Consider the following 12,730-nt stretch of genomic DNA (forward strand, 5'->3'; position numbering starts at 1 on the left):
TGTCCCACGATCTTTGCTTATAGTCACCCGTGTGCCTTCACCTGGATTGGGGAGACGTCGACTTCGAGACTCCGGGGTGGGTAGGAATGTGCATCGAGTTGACAGGGCAGGGGCAGCCATTTTGAGACCAGATGAACACAGAAGGGACCATATTGAGAACTCTAGATGCCTGGGGCCGCCATTTTGAGTATGGGGATAGCTCGGAAGCCCTGTACGGTGAAACCCAGTGACGTGGGGCCGCCATATTGGCGCGGCTTCCATGGCGGTGGCCATCTTGGAAAGGGGCCCACTGTGGGCGCGGCCATCTTAGAAGCAAAACCTGCCCCTTCGCAGGAACTGGGGCCGAGCTCCTCCCCTCCGTTACTGAGCTCCTACTGTCTGCGACGGCCCTCAAGATCCCTTCCTAAGAGCCGCCCTGTTCGGTCTGTTTTCATTTTCACTTGCGTTCAGTGCTTTCGCGCGCGCGCGCGGGGGTGTGAATGCTTTCCGTGGCCCCCTGAGTGTCTGTTGTAACTAAATTCTTCCACTCGAGACGCTCTCTTGCGCCCGCCATCCCCCCAATCCAGGCGGTCCCCGATCCTAGACAGTGTCTAAACTGATTTGACTAACCCTATTCCTTGGGTATGGCAAGCCTTTCACCTGCCGTACACAGCCCCAGATCTACAGATTGATGATCCTCTCCCCAAGAACGCTAACACAGGAGCTTGTCCTCTGAGACTCTGGATGACTTTATTCTTCAAATGGCTTTACCCTTCTGGTAGCTCCAGGTGAGACTGAGAGCAAGCACCCGGCCCATCCCTCTCTCCATTGTCTGAGCGGGTCACAGAGAGAAGCCGGCAGGACGCTGGCAGTCGGACGGCCCTTCTGGGGACGGAGCTAAGGGGGCTCCCCTAGTCAGGGGGTACTTGGGGTCGGCCGAAGTGGGCGAGGAAATGGGGTGACGGAGAGCCTTGTGCTTCAGATAACCTCACAGGGTTGGACAAGGGCTAGGGATGGGATGCAGGGACCCTCAGGGGCTCACGACAGTTACTGACCTAAGGAAGGGCCTAGGAGGAGGAAAGGTGACGAGCTTGTGGGGAGGGACGGGGCGACTCAGAGGAGGGCACAGAAGAACTTCTTCTCCCGGAAGGGGTTCTCCGAAGTGGGCACAGGGGTGATGAGGGGATCCTCGCAGGCGTGGGCATCACAGTAAGTCATCAAGTCCGCTGCTGCCTTGGACACCTGGGACACAGCCAGGAGGGGAATGGTTAGCCAGATCCCCTGAGAGGGGCTGCAGCCTCCCTCCCCAAATGGGTTATCTTTTGCCATCTCTAGGGCTCCTTAAGACAGTCTTCTCTTCCCTCATCCCTGACAGCGGCCAGGGGACGGCTGCCCTTACAGAACCGGAGACTCCTCCCCTGATGGCAGGGAGTCAAGGAAAGAAAACATCTCTTAACCTGAGGTTTGGGGACCTACAGCACAAGTGGGCCAACTAATAGGATCCAGGGTCCACCCACCTTTATCCGGCACAAGCTGGCTTCAATCTTAAGCTGTTCCACCATCTTGCGGGCTTGCCCAATACTCATAGTGCTGTTCACAGGGGTCTCCCCTTTCATCCTGGAGAAAAGAGTGGGACAGCTCGGAGCATAATGGAGGTGGGTGGGTGCTGCCTAATCTTATCTGAAGACCACCCCCCCCCCTCCCATGTTCATTTTTCATCTGTCTTTACAAGGCTGGGGTCATGTGGCCCAGTATTTTGTTTCTCGTGTCTCCATCCTCCAGGGGCCTTTCCCATCCCTGTCTTCCCAGGCTAAGGAAATGGAGAAGGTGGGATGAGATACCCCCCCAAATTCCCACACGCCCTGGGCCACAGATCATTAAACATACAAACGATTTAAGGCTTTTTGGCTCTTCCAGCCATGTGTTTGCAGCTCTGGAAGCCTCAACCAGAAAGAGCCCCGCCCTGTTGAGGAGGGCACATAACCCCCACCTGCCCCCTTGAGCCCCAACGGGAGAAAAGCAGGATGCTCCCTACTCACCTGAAGCCACAGGCAGTGTGGCAGCCCTGGGGAGTAGTCAGTGGGGTGCACAAAACCTGCCTGAGATGGGTGCCCCACCTTGCAGGGAGTTGCCGCTGAAAGTATCTGCTGCAGCAGCCGAAGCAGCTGACACAAAGAAGGCCACTGGGGAGGGTCAGGGCAGAGGTCCGTCGAGGGCTGGACCCAGTTCCTGAAGCTCAAGCACTGCCCAGACGCTGGTACCTGAAGGATGAAGGATGCTAGAAGGAGCTGCTCGGATACTGGAGCATACCAACTGCCCGGCCAATGGGGGAGCCTGGCTGCTGACTGCAGCCCCTACGCACACCCCCACTGTTAACGGTCTCTCTTAGCTGCCCTTCCCCCATTGCAGGCATTCTGAGTCTGGGCTACGAAGGAGCTGGAAGGAGCTGAGGCCCAGGCCAACTCCCCCCCCCCCCCCACTTTAAATGGGGTGGTCTGGACCTGTGACATCCCCTGCAGTGGAGTCAGTACTGGCTGCGGGGGACCCTGCTCATTTGAAAATCTGACATCAGCTGGGCAGTCGCCCTCCCCTCCTCCCTCCTCCCTCTGCTCTGACATAGCATGTAGTACCTGAATCTTCTTGTCTTTCCCAGGGACCCTCCATTCCCTATACCCAGGAAAATGTGATGAGCTACAGGTAACCAGCTTCTAGATCACCAACCAGTTCATATTCTAGCCACAAGTGATTCGAATGGAAGATCCCGGGGCGACAAGGGACGTCAGGAAGATGCCTAAAGAACAAGAAGCTGGGGGGAAAGAGGTGTGCAGATACCAGATCAAAGAATCGGACAAAGAAGAGGTAGGGGGAATTGTGGGGAGAGTCATTGGGTGTTTATTGAAACAGATGCGCTTCCTGGGTGGGTTTTGGGTGGGGGGAATTGGTTTGATAGAATACTTCCCAGACCTGCAGAGCTGTGCTTGGTGCTGTGTGGAATGCAAAGACGTACACTGACCTTACCCTCTGAGGGATGTTATTCGGGGTGAAGAGTCATGTACAAAATAGAAGGTACCGTCTGCCAAGATCTAGTCTAGATTGGTGCGCTGTGGGGACTCTGAGGGAGTCTAGTTAGGGTCAGAGGAGGTCGATCCCAAATGCTGGAGACAAAACACGGAGCTGAAATACTATCACAGCTGTGAATAGGGGCCGGCCGGCAGTGCCCTCCGCCTAGGACGCCTACAGGTGCAAGGAGCTGTGGGCGACAAAAATCAGCGCCAGCTGGATAAACGCCTCTTTCCCCCTTTGCGGGGTTTAAATGGCCGGTGGTGAAGGTGGGCGGAGGGCCGGCCTGAGGGGGGATGCTGCTGACTCATAGCATGCCGTGGGGGCAAATCTTGAGGCCTGAAGGAAGGCGCTCGTCCTCTTTGGTTTGGGTAACCGACCGCAGGGAGAGACTCTGCGCGGAGCGCGAGGTGGGAAACCCGCCGCCCGGCAGACCCCGCCCCTTGCTCCGGGCTCCTCCCCTGAGTGAGGTCCCGCCTCCCGGGGCCGCAAAGGCGGCGGGCGGGAGGGGGCGGGGCTTCCACGGGAGGCGGAAGTCTCTGGTCGCCGTTGCCCCGGCAGCCCGCGAGCTGGTGAGTCTGCAGAGCTGCGGCGGCGGACGGGCTGGTTTCCCTGGGGGCGCGGTTAGGTGGGGGCTCCGGGCGCCGCGCCCACTGCCAGCCGGAAGGGGTGCTGGCGGGGGTGCTGGCGGGGAGCGGCCGTTGGCTGCAGGACTCCCGGCCCGGCGTGAAGGGCGGCCCTGTCCGGGAGCGAGCGCAGTTGTGCGCTCGGGAGAGGAGAAACTCGGGAGACAGTTCTGACGGCACTTAGGCAGCTGGCTCTCAGTGCGGCTGTACGACCTTAGGCAACTCGCGCAGTCTCTCCGTGCAGCCACCTCGCAGTGTGGGCTCCGTGTCATCACGTGTGTAAAAGCCTTTTAAGGTGCTCATTTTATGTATATTATATATTGCTATGGATGAGTGTCAAGGTAGCCTGTCCCAGAAGCAGGTGTCCAGAGGACAAATTCAGCGAAGTTGTTCTGGCACTGGGGGCGAAGAAAGCACAGTGAAAGAAAGGGAAGGGATAATTGGTTGGGAAGCGTAGCCATTTGGAGAAAAGCCATATGAAACAAAGTCTATGCTGTGTCCAGCTATCTCTGGTTCCTCAAAGCCAGTCCAGTAAACTTGTCCTTGTTGTCTCCACCATCCCTGGGGAAGGAGCCATTTTTCCCCCCCTCTCTGTCTTTTTCCAGGAACCACCAGCTTCTTCATCCCATGGCCAGGGGTGGCGTCCAAGTGACCGAGCAGCTAAGAACTCAAAGCCTGAACCTGGGGCCAGACACTCCGCACTCCCTGCCATGGTCAATGACCCACCAGTACCCGCCTTGCTGTGGGCCCAGGAGGTGGGCCACGTCTTGGCGGGTCGTGCCCGCAAGCTGCTGCTGCAGTTTGGGGTGCTCTTCTGTACCATCCTTCTCCTGCTCTGGGTGTCTGTCTTCCTCTACGGCTCTTTCTACTATTCCTACATGCCGACAGTCAGCCACCTCAGCCCTGTGCATTTCTACTACAGGTGAGAGGGGTCTTCTCCTGAAGTGGAGTCATCCTTTGAGAGAATTGCTGTTAGGGCCCTTAGAGCTTATTCAGTTCAACCCCCTCATTTACAGAGGAGAACATTGGAGCCCAGTGTGTTTATATGATTTCTTACCTTCCACAGCCCAAGGCTGAGGGAGCTCTGGGTTGGTAGCGCTCTGAGGTCCTAGCTCTACCTCTGGTTACTGAAATCTTTGATTAAAAAGAAGGAAAAAAAAAATCCCTCTTTTAGGCTGTCACTGTGTGGGTCTGTTCTGTTTGGGTTGGATCAGACCTCTCTCAGGGCCGCTCTAGACCTCTTAGCCAACCGCATCCCTCGAGTCATCTCAGAACTAAGCTAGCCTTCAGTAAAGAACGTATTAGGAAAGCAACAAGTTGCCTGCCTCCCACTCCTGATAATCCTGCACAGTAGAGATTATGCAAACACAAAGTGACTAGGTACCTAAAGTCCCAGAGTCCTGCTTCTTGCCTGGGACTTCAGTTCCTTCTGATTTTACGGGCCTTAACCAAATTCTCTCCCCTTCTCTTAACATGGGCCATAGGACTAATCTAGAGATGCTGACAAGGACATTGTTATCAATGGTCCAAAGTCATTTTCCCCCTCCCCCGTCTTGAGTCCCTGATCATGAACTGTAGTTTCTAAGTCAGAGCTGCTTAAACTTTTAGGAGGCATGATCTCATGAAAGCTATGGCCCTTTCTGCTATAAAAACATGTATGCAAGGGAGTATCTGTCTGGCTCAGTCGGGAGGGCATGTGACCCTTGATCTCAGGGTCATGAATTCAAGCCTCATGTTGGGTGTAGAACCTACTTAAAGCTTATACAGACATCTGTATGTATGTGTGTGTGTGTATGTATATATATATATGTATATATATATATATATATATACATGCATACACATATGTGTATATGTATGTGTGTATATATATGTATATATACATACGCACACCCATGTATAATTTTGCTTACAAGTTGGAGACGTGTGTCAGCCTCTTTAAGACCATCTGTGGATTCCTTGGGAGGACTTTCCTCAAACTAGGCCCCAGACCAGAACTGCTAAATCAGACTCTGGAGCTAGGACCCAGGAATCCGCATTTTTATGAAGCTCTCCAAGTGAGTCTTTAGAAACATTTGAGTCTGAAACTATTCAACGAAGTGTCCATGGAGTCCTGCTTAAGAATTTCCACTCTAATGAGAGGAGATGAGCTGAGGTGGCAGGAAGAGAATGAAAGACTCATTCAGGTGTCTTGAGTCTCCTGGCTGCATTTCTTCTCCATCTCTCTCTGACAGAGAGAAGGGTGCCTGTTCTGGAAGAAGGGATGGGGGACAAGAGGGAGCCCTAGGGGCCCAAGGAAGTGTACAGACAGGTAAGGCAGACCCTCTTAACTTAGCAGAGTATCATCCCCATTCTCATCTAGGACTGACTGTGATTCCTCCACCTCCTTACTCTGCTCCTTCCCTGTTGCCAATGTCTCGCTGGCTAAGGGTGGACGTGATCGGGTGAGTATGGGAGCTGAAGAGAGGTTTCATTAGAGCTCTGAAGACTTGAAATCGGAGGCTTGAGAAAGACCTGGTGAGCAGGGATTGAGTAATGGAGACTAAGAGGAAGGCTCTCAAGGAAAAGGAGGTTAAAGAAAAAGTAAAATCTGAAGCGTGTGGATTTTCCTGCTGCAGATGTTAACGATGCTCTCTCAGATTATTTCAGACAAGCTATAGCTATTAGAGGTGTTTTAGACCTCAGTGAATGTGAATCAACCAATCAGCTATGTCACTGGACTGGGATGGAAACCACCCAAGCGTTTTAAAAGCCTGTATGTAAGATTATGAAACTGTTGACAAATATGTGTAACCTGCCATTACAAAGGGTACTGTGCCAGGAGATGGGCCACGTGCCAGTATGACTTCAACAAACCCAGAATCCCTGCGAAATGCAGAATGGGGGCCCATCTATTTATATTAGGCAAGCTGGTGGAGGCTCTGGAAAGGCTAGGATCCCTGAACACTTCAAAAGGACCTTTGGAGCATCAACATTGTTTTTGATGACCAGAGTGTTTTGAGTCGTTAGCAACATAATTAGTAATAATCAGTGGTCGAACTTACTAAGAACTTTATTTAATGTTTATTTATTTTGAGAGAGCAAGCCAGAGAGGGACAGAGAGGGAGGGAGGAGGTAGAGAGAGAGAATATGAATCCGGAGAGAGAGAGAGAGAGAGAGAGAGAGAATATGAATATGAATCCCAAGCAGGCTCCACGCTCAGCACGGAGCCCAACCCAGGGCTCAATCTCATGAACTGTGAAATCATGACCTGAGCCAAAATCAAGAATCAACTGCGTGCCTAATTGACTGAGCCACCCAGGTGCCCCTGGAAAGTGTCTTTTAAAAGTGGTTCTTGAGAGGACACTGACTTACACAGGATAGAAATAAATGGTCACTCTGAAGGGAGGAGTGTAAGCATTAGCATCTGGGGTCCCCTGAGATTGGTGTTTAGCCTGGACTTGTTTGACAATACAATAACCTGGGAGATTGCGTATCCTTTCCCTCCTTCCAGTCAACCCCCCAGGTAGCCATACACCATCAAGAACACTTACCTTGGGTCCCAGGTGAGTGGGTCCCAAATGGAAGATTTCAAAGTAGTGAGGTAGAATGTTGGATATTGCAAGGCAGAGATTTCTCATTTTAATCCTGCCGGGAAAGGAGTTTGGAGATCATGACAGAGTCGTCTGTGAAAGCATTGACTCGGTGTACTTTTGTGGCTCAAAATAATAATGAATGGAATACATTGAGAGGGAATTAGAAACAAAGCCACAGAACATCTGCACCTGAAATGGTGCATACGGTTGTGTGGCTGTCCATTGTGGAGATCCTCATGGTGGCTCAGACGGCCTAAAACAATTGTGTGTGAGGCTGCTGGATGAGGAAGGAAGGGAAAGATGAAGGGTGAGGGGATGTCAATATCAGGGACTCCAATCAGGGTAGTCCCTGGTAATTAAAGCGGGTTGATCATTTCGTTCATTATATAAAGTAGCAGAGTGTAAGATGCAGATTCTGCATTTCAGAAGAAGTTGTGAAGGATTGGAGGGAGAGGCTCAAAGTAGACCTTTTAAGGAAGGGTGAATGTTGGGTGGGAAAGGAGGAACAGGAGGGGAATCTGCCCATCAGGCAGACAGATGTGAACAAAGGTGTGGAGTCATTCTCAAGATTCTGACATTCAATTCCGTGGATCGATCACATTGGAGGAGATGATGTTTATTTAGACGGAATTACTAGTTTAAAAACATCTATATGGGACTCCTGGGTGGCTCAGTCGGTTAGGCGTCTGACTTCAGCTCGGGTCTGATCTCACCATTTGTGAGTTCAGGCCCCACGTCAGGCTCTGTGCTGACAGGTCAGAGCCTGGAGCCTGCTTCGGGTTCTATGTCTCCCTCTCTCTCTGACCCTCCCCCATTCACACTCTGTGTGTCTCTTTCTCTCAAAAATAAATAAGCTTTAAAAAAATAATAAAAAATAACATATGAAACAGCTTTATTGAGCTATAACTCACCTACTATACAGTTCACCCATTTATTTTTTTATTTAAAAAAAATTTTTTTTCAACGTTTTTTATTTATTTTTGGGACAGAGAGAGACAGAGCATGAATGGGGGAGGGGCAGAGAGAGAGGGAGACACAGAATCGGAAACAGGCTCCAGGCTCCGAGCCATCAGCCCAGAGCCCGACGCGGGGCTCGAACTCACGGACCTCGAGATCGTGACCTGGCTGAAGTCGGACGCTTAATCGACTGCGCCACCCAGGCGCCCCCAGTTCACCCATTTAAAATCTATAGTTCTATCGTTTCTAGTGTATGCAGACTTTAAGCAACCAGCACAATTTTAGAGCATTTTAATCATCCCAAAAAGAAACTCCTACCCATAAGCTAGGAGTCAATTTCCCTCCAACCCACCCTGAGAACTACGTACTATAATGTTGCAAAGAATTCAGTGAAGCAGCTGGCTTCATCAGGCCTCTTCTGGGGGGCTAGGAATGTCATGGAATCCATTTTTTTTTTTCCAACAGATAGTACTTCATTCTGAAAAGCAGAATCTGTATAAAAAAGGACTTTGAGAAGTAGTTTTCCACGTTTTACCTTAGTGATAGTGCTCAACACACCCTCAATCATATCTGGATTTTGGAGGTGATTCACTATGGGTTGGGTTTTGGTTTTGTTTTTTTTAAATTCATTCCCTTTGGGGGCCCCTGGATGGCTCAGTCCGTTAAGTGTGCGACTTCGGCTCAGGTCATGGTCTCACGGTTTGTGAGTTCAAGCCCCACATCAGGCTGTCTGCTGTCAGCACAGAGCCTGCTTCAGATCCTCTCTCTCTTTCTGCCCCTCCCCCGTGCTCTCTCTCGAAAAAAAAAAAAATCCGTTCCCTTAAATACAGACACTTTACTCTTGCCCCTGTGATTCTTGTATATGCACCCTGAGGTCATGCTACAGATGAGAGCTGAATAAAGGGTTAGAAGAGTACAGGAATGGTCAGGAAAAACTAGGGTATGTTTGGTGGCAAATCTTTAGCTTTTTGAGGTTAATCCCAATGAAGACGCCTTCCCACTGTGAGTCTCAGGGTTCCACCAAAAGAAGCCAGGTAAGGACCCAGAGTGACACAAAGATGATCTGGAGTGACAGAGACTGAGAGGTGGCTCGGGAGTTGGTGCTCGGTTAATTAATAATATAAGTGAAGGCGGGCTGGGCCCAGGGGGATGGCCTCACGGGGACAGAGGCCTGAGTCACAGATGGCCCAGTTGGCAACAGGATGGTTCACTTTTGGAAAAGAAATGTGTGACGCAGCCTTTCTCAGAACAGAGCAGAGAGCGGTTTAGCCAAAGCATAAGATGCCGAAGCTCTCCGAAGTAGGAGGGACCTGGCCACCACAAGGGGGCAGCACCCTCCTGGGATGAGAGCCCTGAGAGGCCTGCTCTGCTAACCAGGGAGATTGTTCCCTATTCGGAGGGATGGGGGGAGGTGGAACAGAGACCGTACAATTAAAAACAAATTTTTTTGAAGAGAGATGGGGGCTACCTTGGGCAGGTGCTGATGTATGGACAGCCGTACCGCGTCACCTTAGAGCTTGAGCTGCCAGAGTCCCCTGTGAATCAAGACTTGGGCATGTTCTTAGTCACCATTTCATGCTACACCAGAGGTGGCCGAATCATCTCCACTTCTTCACGCTCCGTAAGTGTCCGTGGCCTATCTGGGAGGGTGTGGCGATGACAACGGATGGCAGAATATCTGGGTAGGGTTCCAGGAGAAAACATCCTAGCTCTGGAGGTCACAGACACATCAGGATCGGGAAGAGGAGTCAGTTTACCAAGCCAGACAGACACCCCAGGTATCTGATGAGCACATCCAGCTTTGGGGCAAAGCCTGAAGAGGGGAGCCAAAATGGGCTTCTTTAGAGCCCGGCGGATGTCTGCTGGCATTCTGTCTCAGAAACCTACTAGCTGAGAGACTACTTCTTTAACTCCTTGGTTACAAAGCCTTATTAACTGGGTATGAAAGTAATGGTCCCATAGCGAGACCAGTTAGGGTCCGCTAAAGAAATGTACCATGCTTGTTAGCACATGGTGGGTGTGCAATAAATATTAGACTCCATTCTTTTTTTTTTTTTTAATGTTTAGTTTTGAGAGAGAGAGAGAGAGAGAGAGAGAGAGAGAGCAAGCGGGGGAGGGGCAGAGAGAAAGGGAGACACAGACTCCAAGTTAGGCTCCAGGCTCTGAGCTGTCAGCACAGAGCCCGACACGGGGCTCGAACTCACGAACCGTGATATCATGACCTGAGCTGAAGTCGGCTGCTTAACCGACTGAGCCACCCAGGCCCCAAGACTCCATTCTTACATGAATTGTCAACAGAGCCATGTGATGAAGCGTATCTCTGAATGTCTACACGGGGAAAAATGCTTCAGCTGGAGCGCTGGAACTTAGGGTCTATTCTGGATCATAGAACTGCGTGGGGGAAAGATCAGAGACACTGTTGGGCTTAACCCACGAAGTTCTTAGAAGAGGGACCTTTGTTGCGCTGGAATGGAGACGTGGATTGAGGAGAGGAGGGATGTTAAGCAGTTGGAATGATTGGGCCAAGGCTTGTTTGGGGTGTGGGGGCATGGTAGGAAGTGAAAATGAGAGAGCAGGGGACCCGAGGAAGGTTGAGGGGTTGGTAGGGCGGTGGCAGTTTGGGGGTACCCATCCCCAACCTCTCCCCTCCTCGCCCTGGCTCCGGCAGGTGATGTTGCATTACCGCTCAAACCTGCTCCAGATGCTTGACACACTGGTCTTCTCTAGCCTCCTGCTGTTTGGCTTTGCAGAGCAGAAGCAGCTCCTGGAGGTGGAGCTGTACCCGGAATACAGAGAGAACTCGGTAAGGGGGGCGAAGGAAGACTAGAGACTGCTCTCCCCAGGAGCTCAGAGTTCTACCTGAGGAGCCTCTGGGCTCGGTCAGCAGGGGCGGCCACAGACGCTGCAAGTGGGGCTCAGATGGGGCTGGGAAGAGTGACAGCAGCAGGACCCTGGCCTGACCCTCGCTGCCCCACCCTCCGCAGTATGTGCCGACCACCGGCGCGATCATCGAGATCCACAGCAAGCGCGTCCAGATGTACGGAGCCTACCTCCGCATCCACGCCCACTTCACCGGGCTCAGGTGAGGAGCCGCTCGAGTGGGGCGTCCGCAGCCCCCCTGGGGGCTGTCTTGAAGGGAAACTGCCTTGAACTTCCCCAGAAATGATTTCTGGGAAGCGGGGAGGCTGGTACTTTCCAGTAACCGCTGCCCACTTCCTGCCTCAGGTACTTGCTGTACAACTTCCCGATGACCTGTGCCTTCATCGGCATCGCCAGCAACTTCACGTTCCTCAGCGTCATCGTGCTCTTCAGCTACATGCAGTGGGTGTGGGGGGGCATCTGGCCCCGCCACCGCTTGTCTCTGCAGGTCACAAAGGACCTCCTCTCTCCACGCCCCCCCCCCGCCCCCCAACTTCATGATCCTTCTTTAACTGAGGGGCGGGCTGGGGCGTGTCATGGGGTTCGGGCGTTAGGGCCCAGATCCCTGCATGGGAAGCACACCCTTGCTGCTCACTAATTTCTCCTCCACAGGTAAACGTCCGGAAAAGAGACCGTTCCCGGAAGGCAGTGCAGCGAAGAATCTCTGCCCACCCTCCAGGTGGGCATGACGGTTGGGGAGCCGGGTGAGAGGGGACTCCTGTGTTATCCAGTGTGAAGCTTTAGGCCCTCCACAGCTGGGCTGAGGGCCAGAGGACAGGCTGGAGGAGGCGTCACCTGGGTGCAGCCACCCTAGCCCTCCCCTGCCCTCTCCCCACTCTGGAGGCACAGGGCCCCAAGGCCAGGAGGAGTCAACGCAGCTGTCAGACATCACAGAGGACGTTGGTGAGAGCCCTGAAGACCCCCCAGGGGCAGGTATGGTGCCGCAGCTCTCCCATCCTCCTTCCTAACACCTCCTCAGGTGTCCCCTTCAGCCTCTTCCAGCCTGACCTCTGCATTCCCCTTGTGGCTGCAGAGGGTCAGCTCTTGGAGGAGGAGAAACCCGATCAGCAGCCCTTGACTGGAGAGGAGGAGCTGGAGCCAGAGGCCAGTGATGGTGAGGGGCACTCGGCACAGGGGCCCAGGCGGAGTGGGGTGGCATGTGGGTAGGGAGGACATTATATTGGTTGGGGGAGAAGGGCCCCTGGTTGGTTAATTTCCGATTTAACTTTGTTTCTCCCTCCCCTGGCCCAGGTTCAGGCTCTTGGGAAGATGCAGCTTTGCTGACGGAGGCCAACCTGCCTGCCCCTGCCTCTGCCTCTGCCCCTGCCCCTGCCCCGGCCCCGGAGACTCTGGGCAGCTCTGAACCCTCTGTGGGCAATCTCCGACAGCGGCCCACCTGCTCTAGTTCCTGAAGAGAACAAGGCAGAGTCCCCACATTCCAGCCCTTTCCCACCTGACTCCCTTCCCTTTCCTGTGTCTTCCCCCAATAAACTATTTTCATGCCAGCTGCTTCTCTGACTCCTCGAAATGGATTCAAGGCCACTGGAAATCCTGTGTTCCCCAGGCATCCTCCTTGCCACCCCGAATTGGAAGAGGTTGTCTTGTTGGGGGCTG

At 52.8% G+C, this 12,730-nt stretch overlaps 2 protein-coding genes across 11 annotated transcripts; one reads left to right on the plus strand and one right to left on the minus strand.

Moving 5' to 3' along the window:
• Positions 1-290: 290 nt before the first annotated feature.
• On the plus strand, positions 291-12,621 carry BSCL2 (BSCL2 lipid droplet biogenesis associated, seipin). 10 transcript variants are annotated; one of them, XM_047879169.1, is made up of 12 exons: positions 291-422; positions 2,633-2,838; positions 4,271-4,587; positions 6,028-6,109; positions 9,675-9,818; positions 10,866-11,000; positions 11,182-11,279; positions 11,423-11,564; positions 11,729-11,795; positions 11,957-12,049; positions 12,150-12,230; positions 12,368-12,621. In XM_047879169.1, the coding sequence occupies exons 2-12, from the start codon at positions 2,731-2,733 to the stop codon at positions 12,526-12,528; spliced, it is 1,428 nt and encodes a 475-aa protein (XP_047735125.1). In that variant the 5' UTR covers positions 291-422; positions 2,633-2,730; the 3' UTR covers positions 12,529-12,621. The 10 variants fall into 10 exon arrangements, with proteins under 10 accessions (XP_047735125.1, XP_047735124.1, XP_047735128.1 ...); XM_047879168.1 differs by lacking the exon at positions 291-422 and adding an exon at positions 446-767; XM_047879172.1 differs by lacking the exon at positions 291-422 and adding an exon at positions 447-767 and having other exon boundaries at positions 11,960-12,049.
• GNG3 (G protein subunit gamma 3) lies at positions 1,022-3,461 on the minus strand. Its single transcript, XM_047879175.1, has 4 exons — positions 2,998-3,461; positions 2,019-2,240; positions 1,497-1,596; positions 1,022-1,221 (listed from the first exon to the last, which is right to left on the minus strand). The coding sequence occupies exons 3-4, from the start codon at positions 1,593-1,595 to the stop codon at positions 1,093-1,095; spliced, it is 228 nt and encodes a 75-aa protein (XP_047735131.1). The 5' UTR covers position 1,596; positions 2,019-2,240; positions 2,998-3,461; the 3' UTR covers positions 1,022-1,092.
• Positions 12,622-12,730: the final 109 nt, after the last annotated feature.

The sequence above is a fragment of the Prionailurus viverrinus genome, chromosome D1 (assembly GCF_022837055.1).
Source record: "Prionailurus viverrinus isolate Anna chromosome D1, UM_Priviv_1.0, whole genome shotgun sequence".
NCBI classification, from domain to species: domain Eukaryota; kingdom Metazoa; phylum Chordata; class Mammalia; order Carnivora; family Felidae; genus Prionailurus; species Prionailurus viverrinus.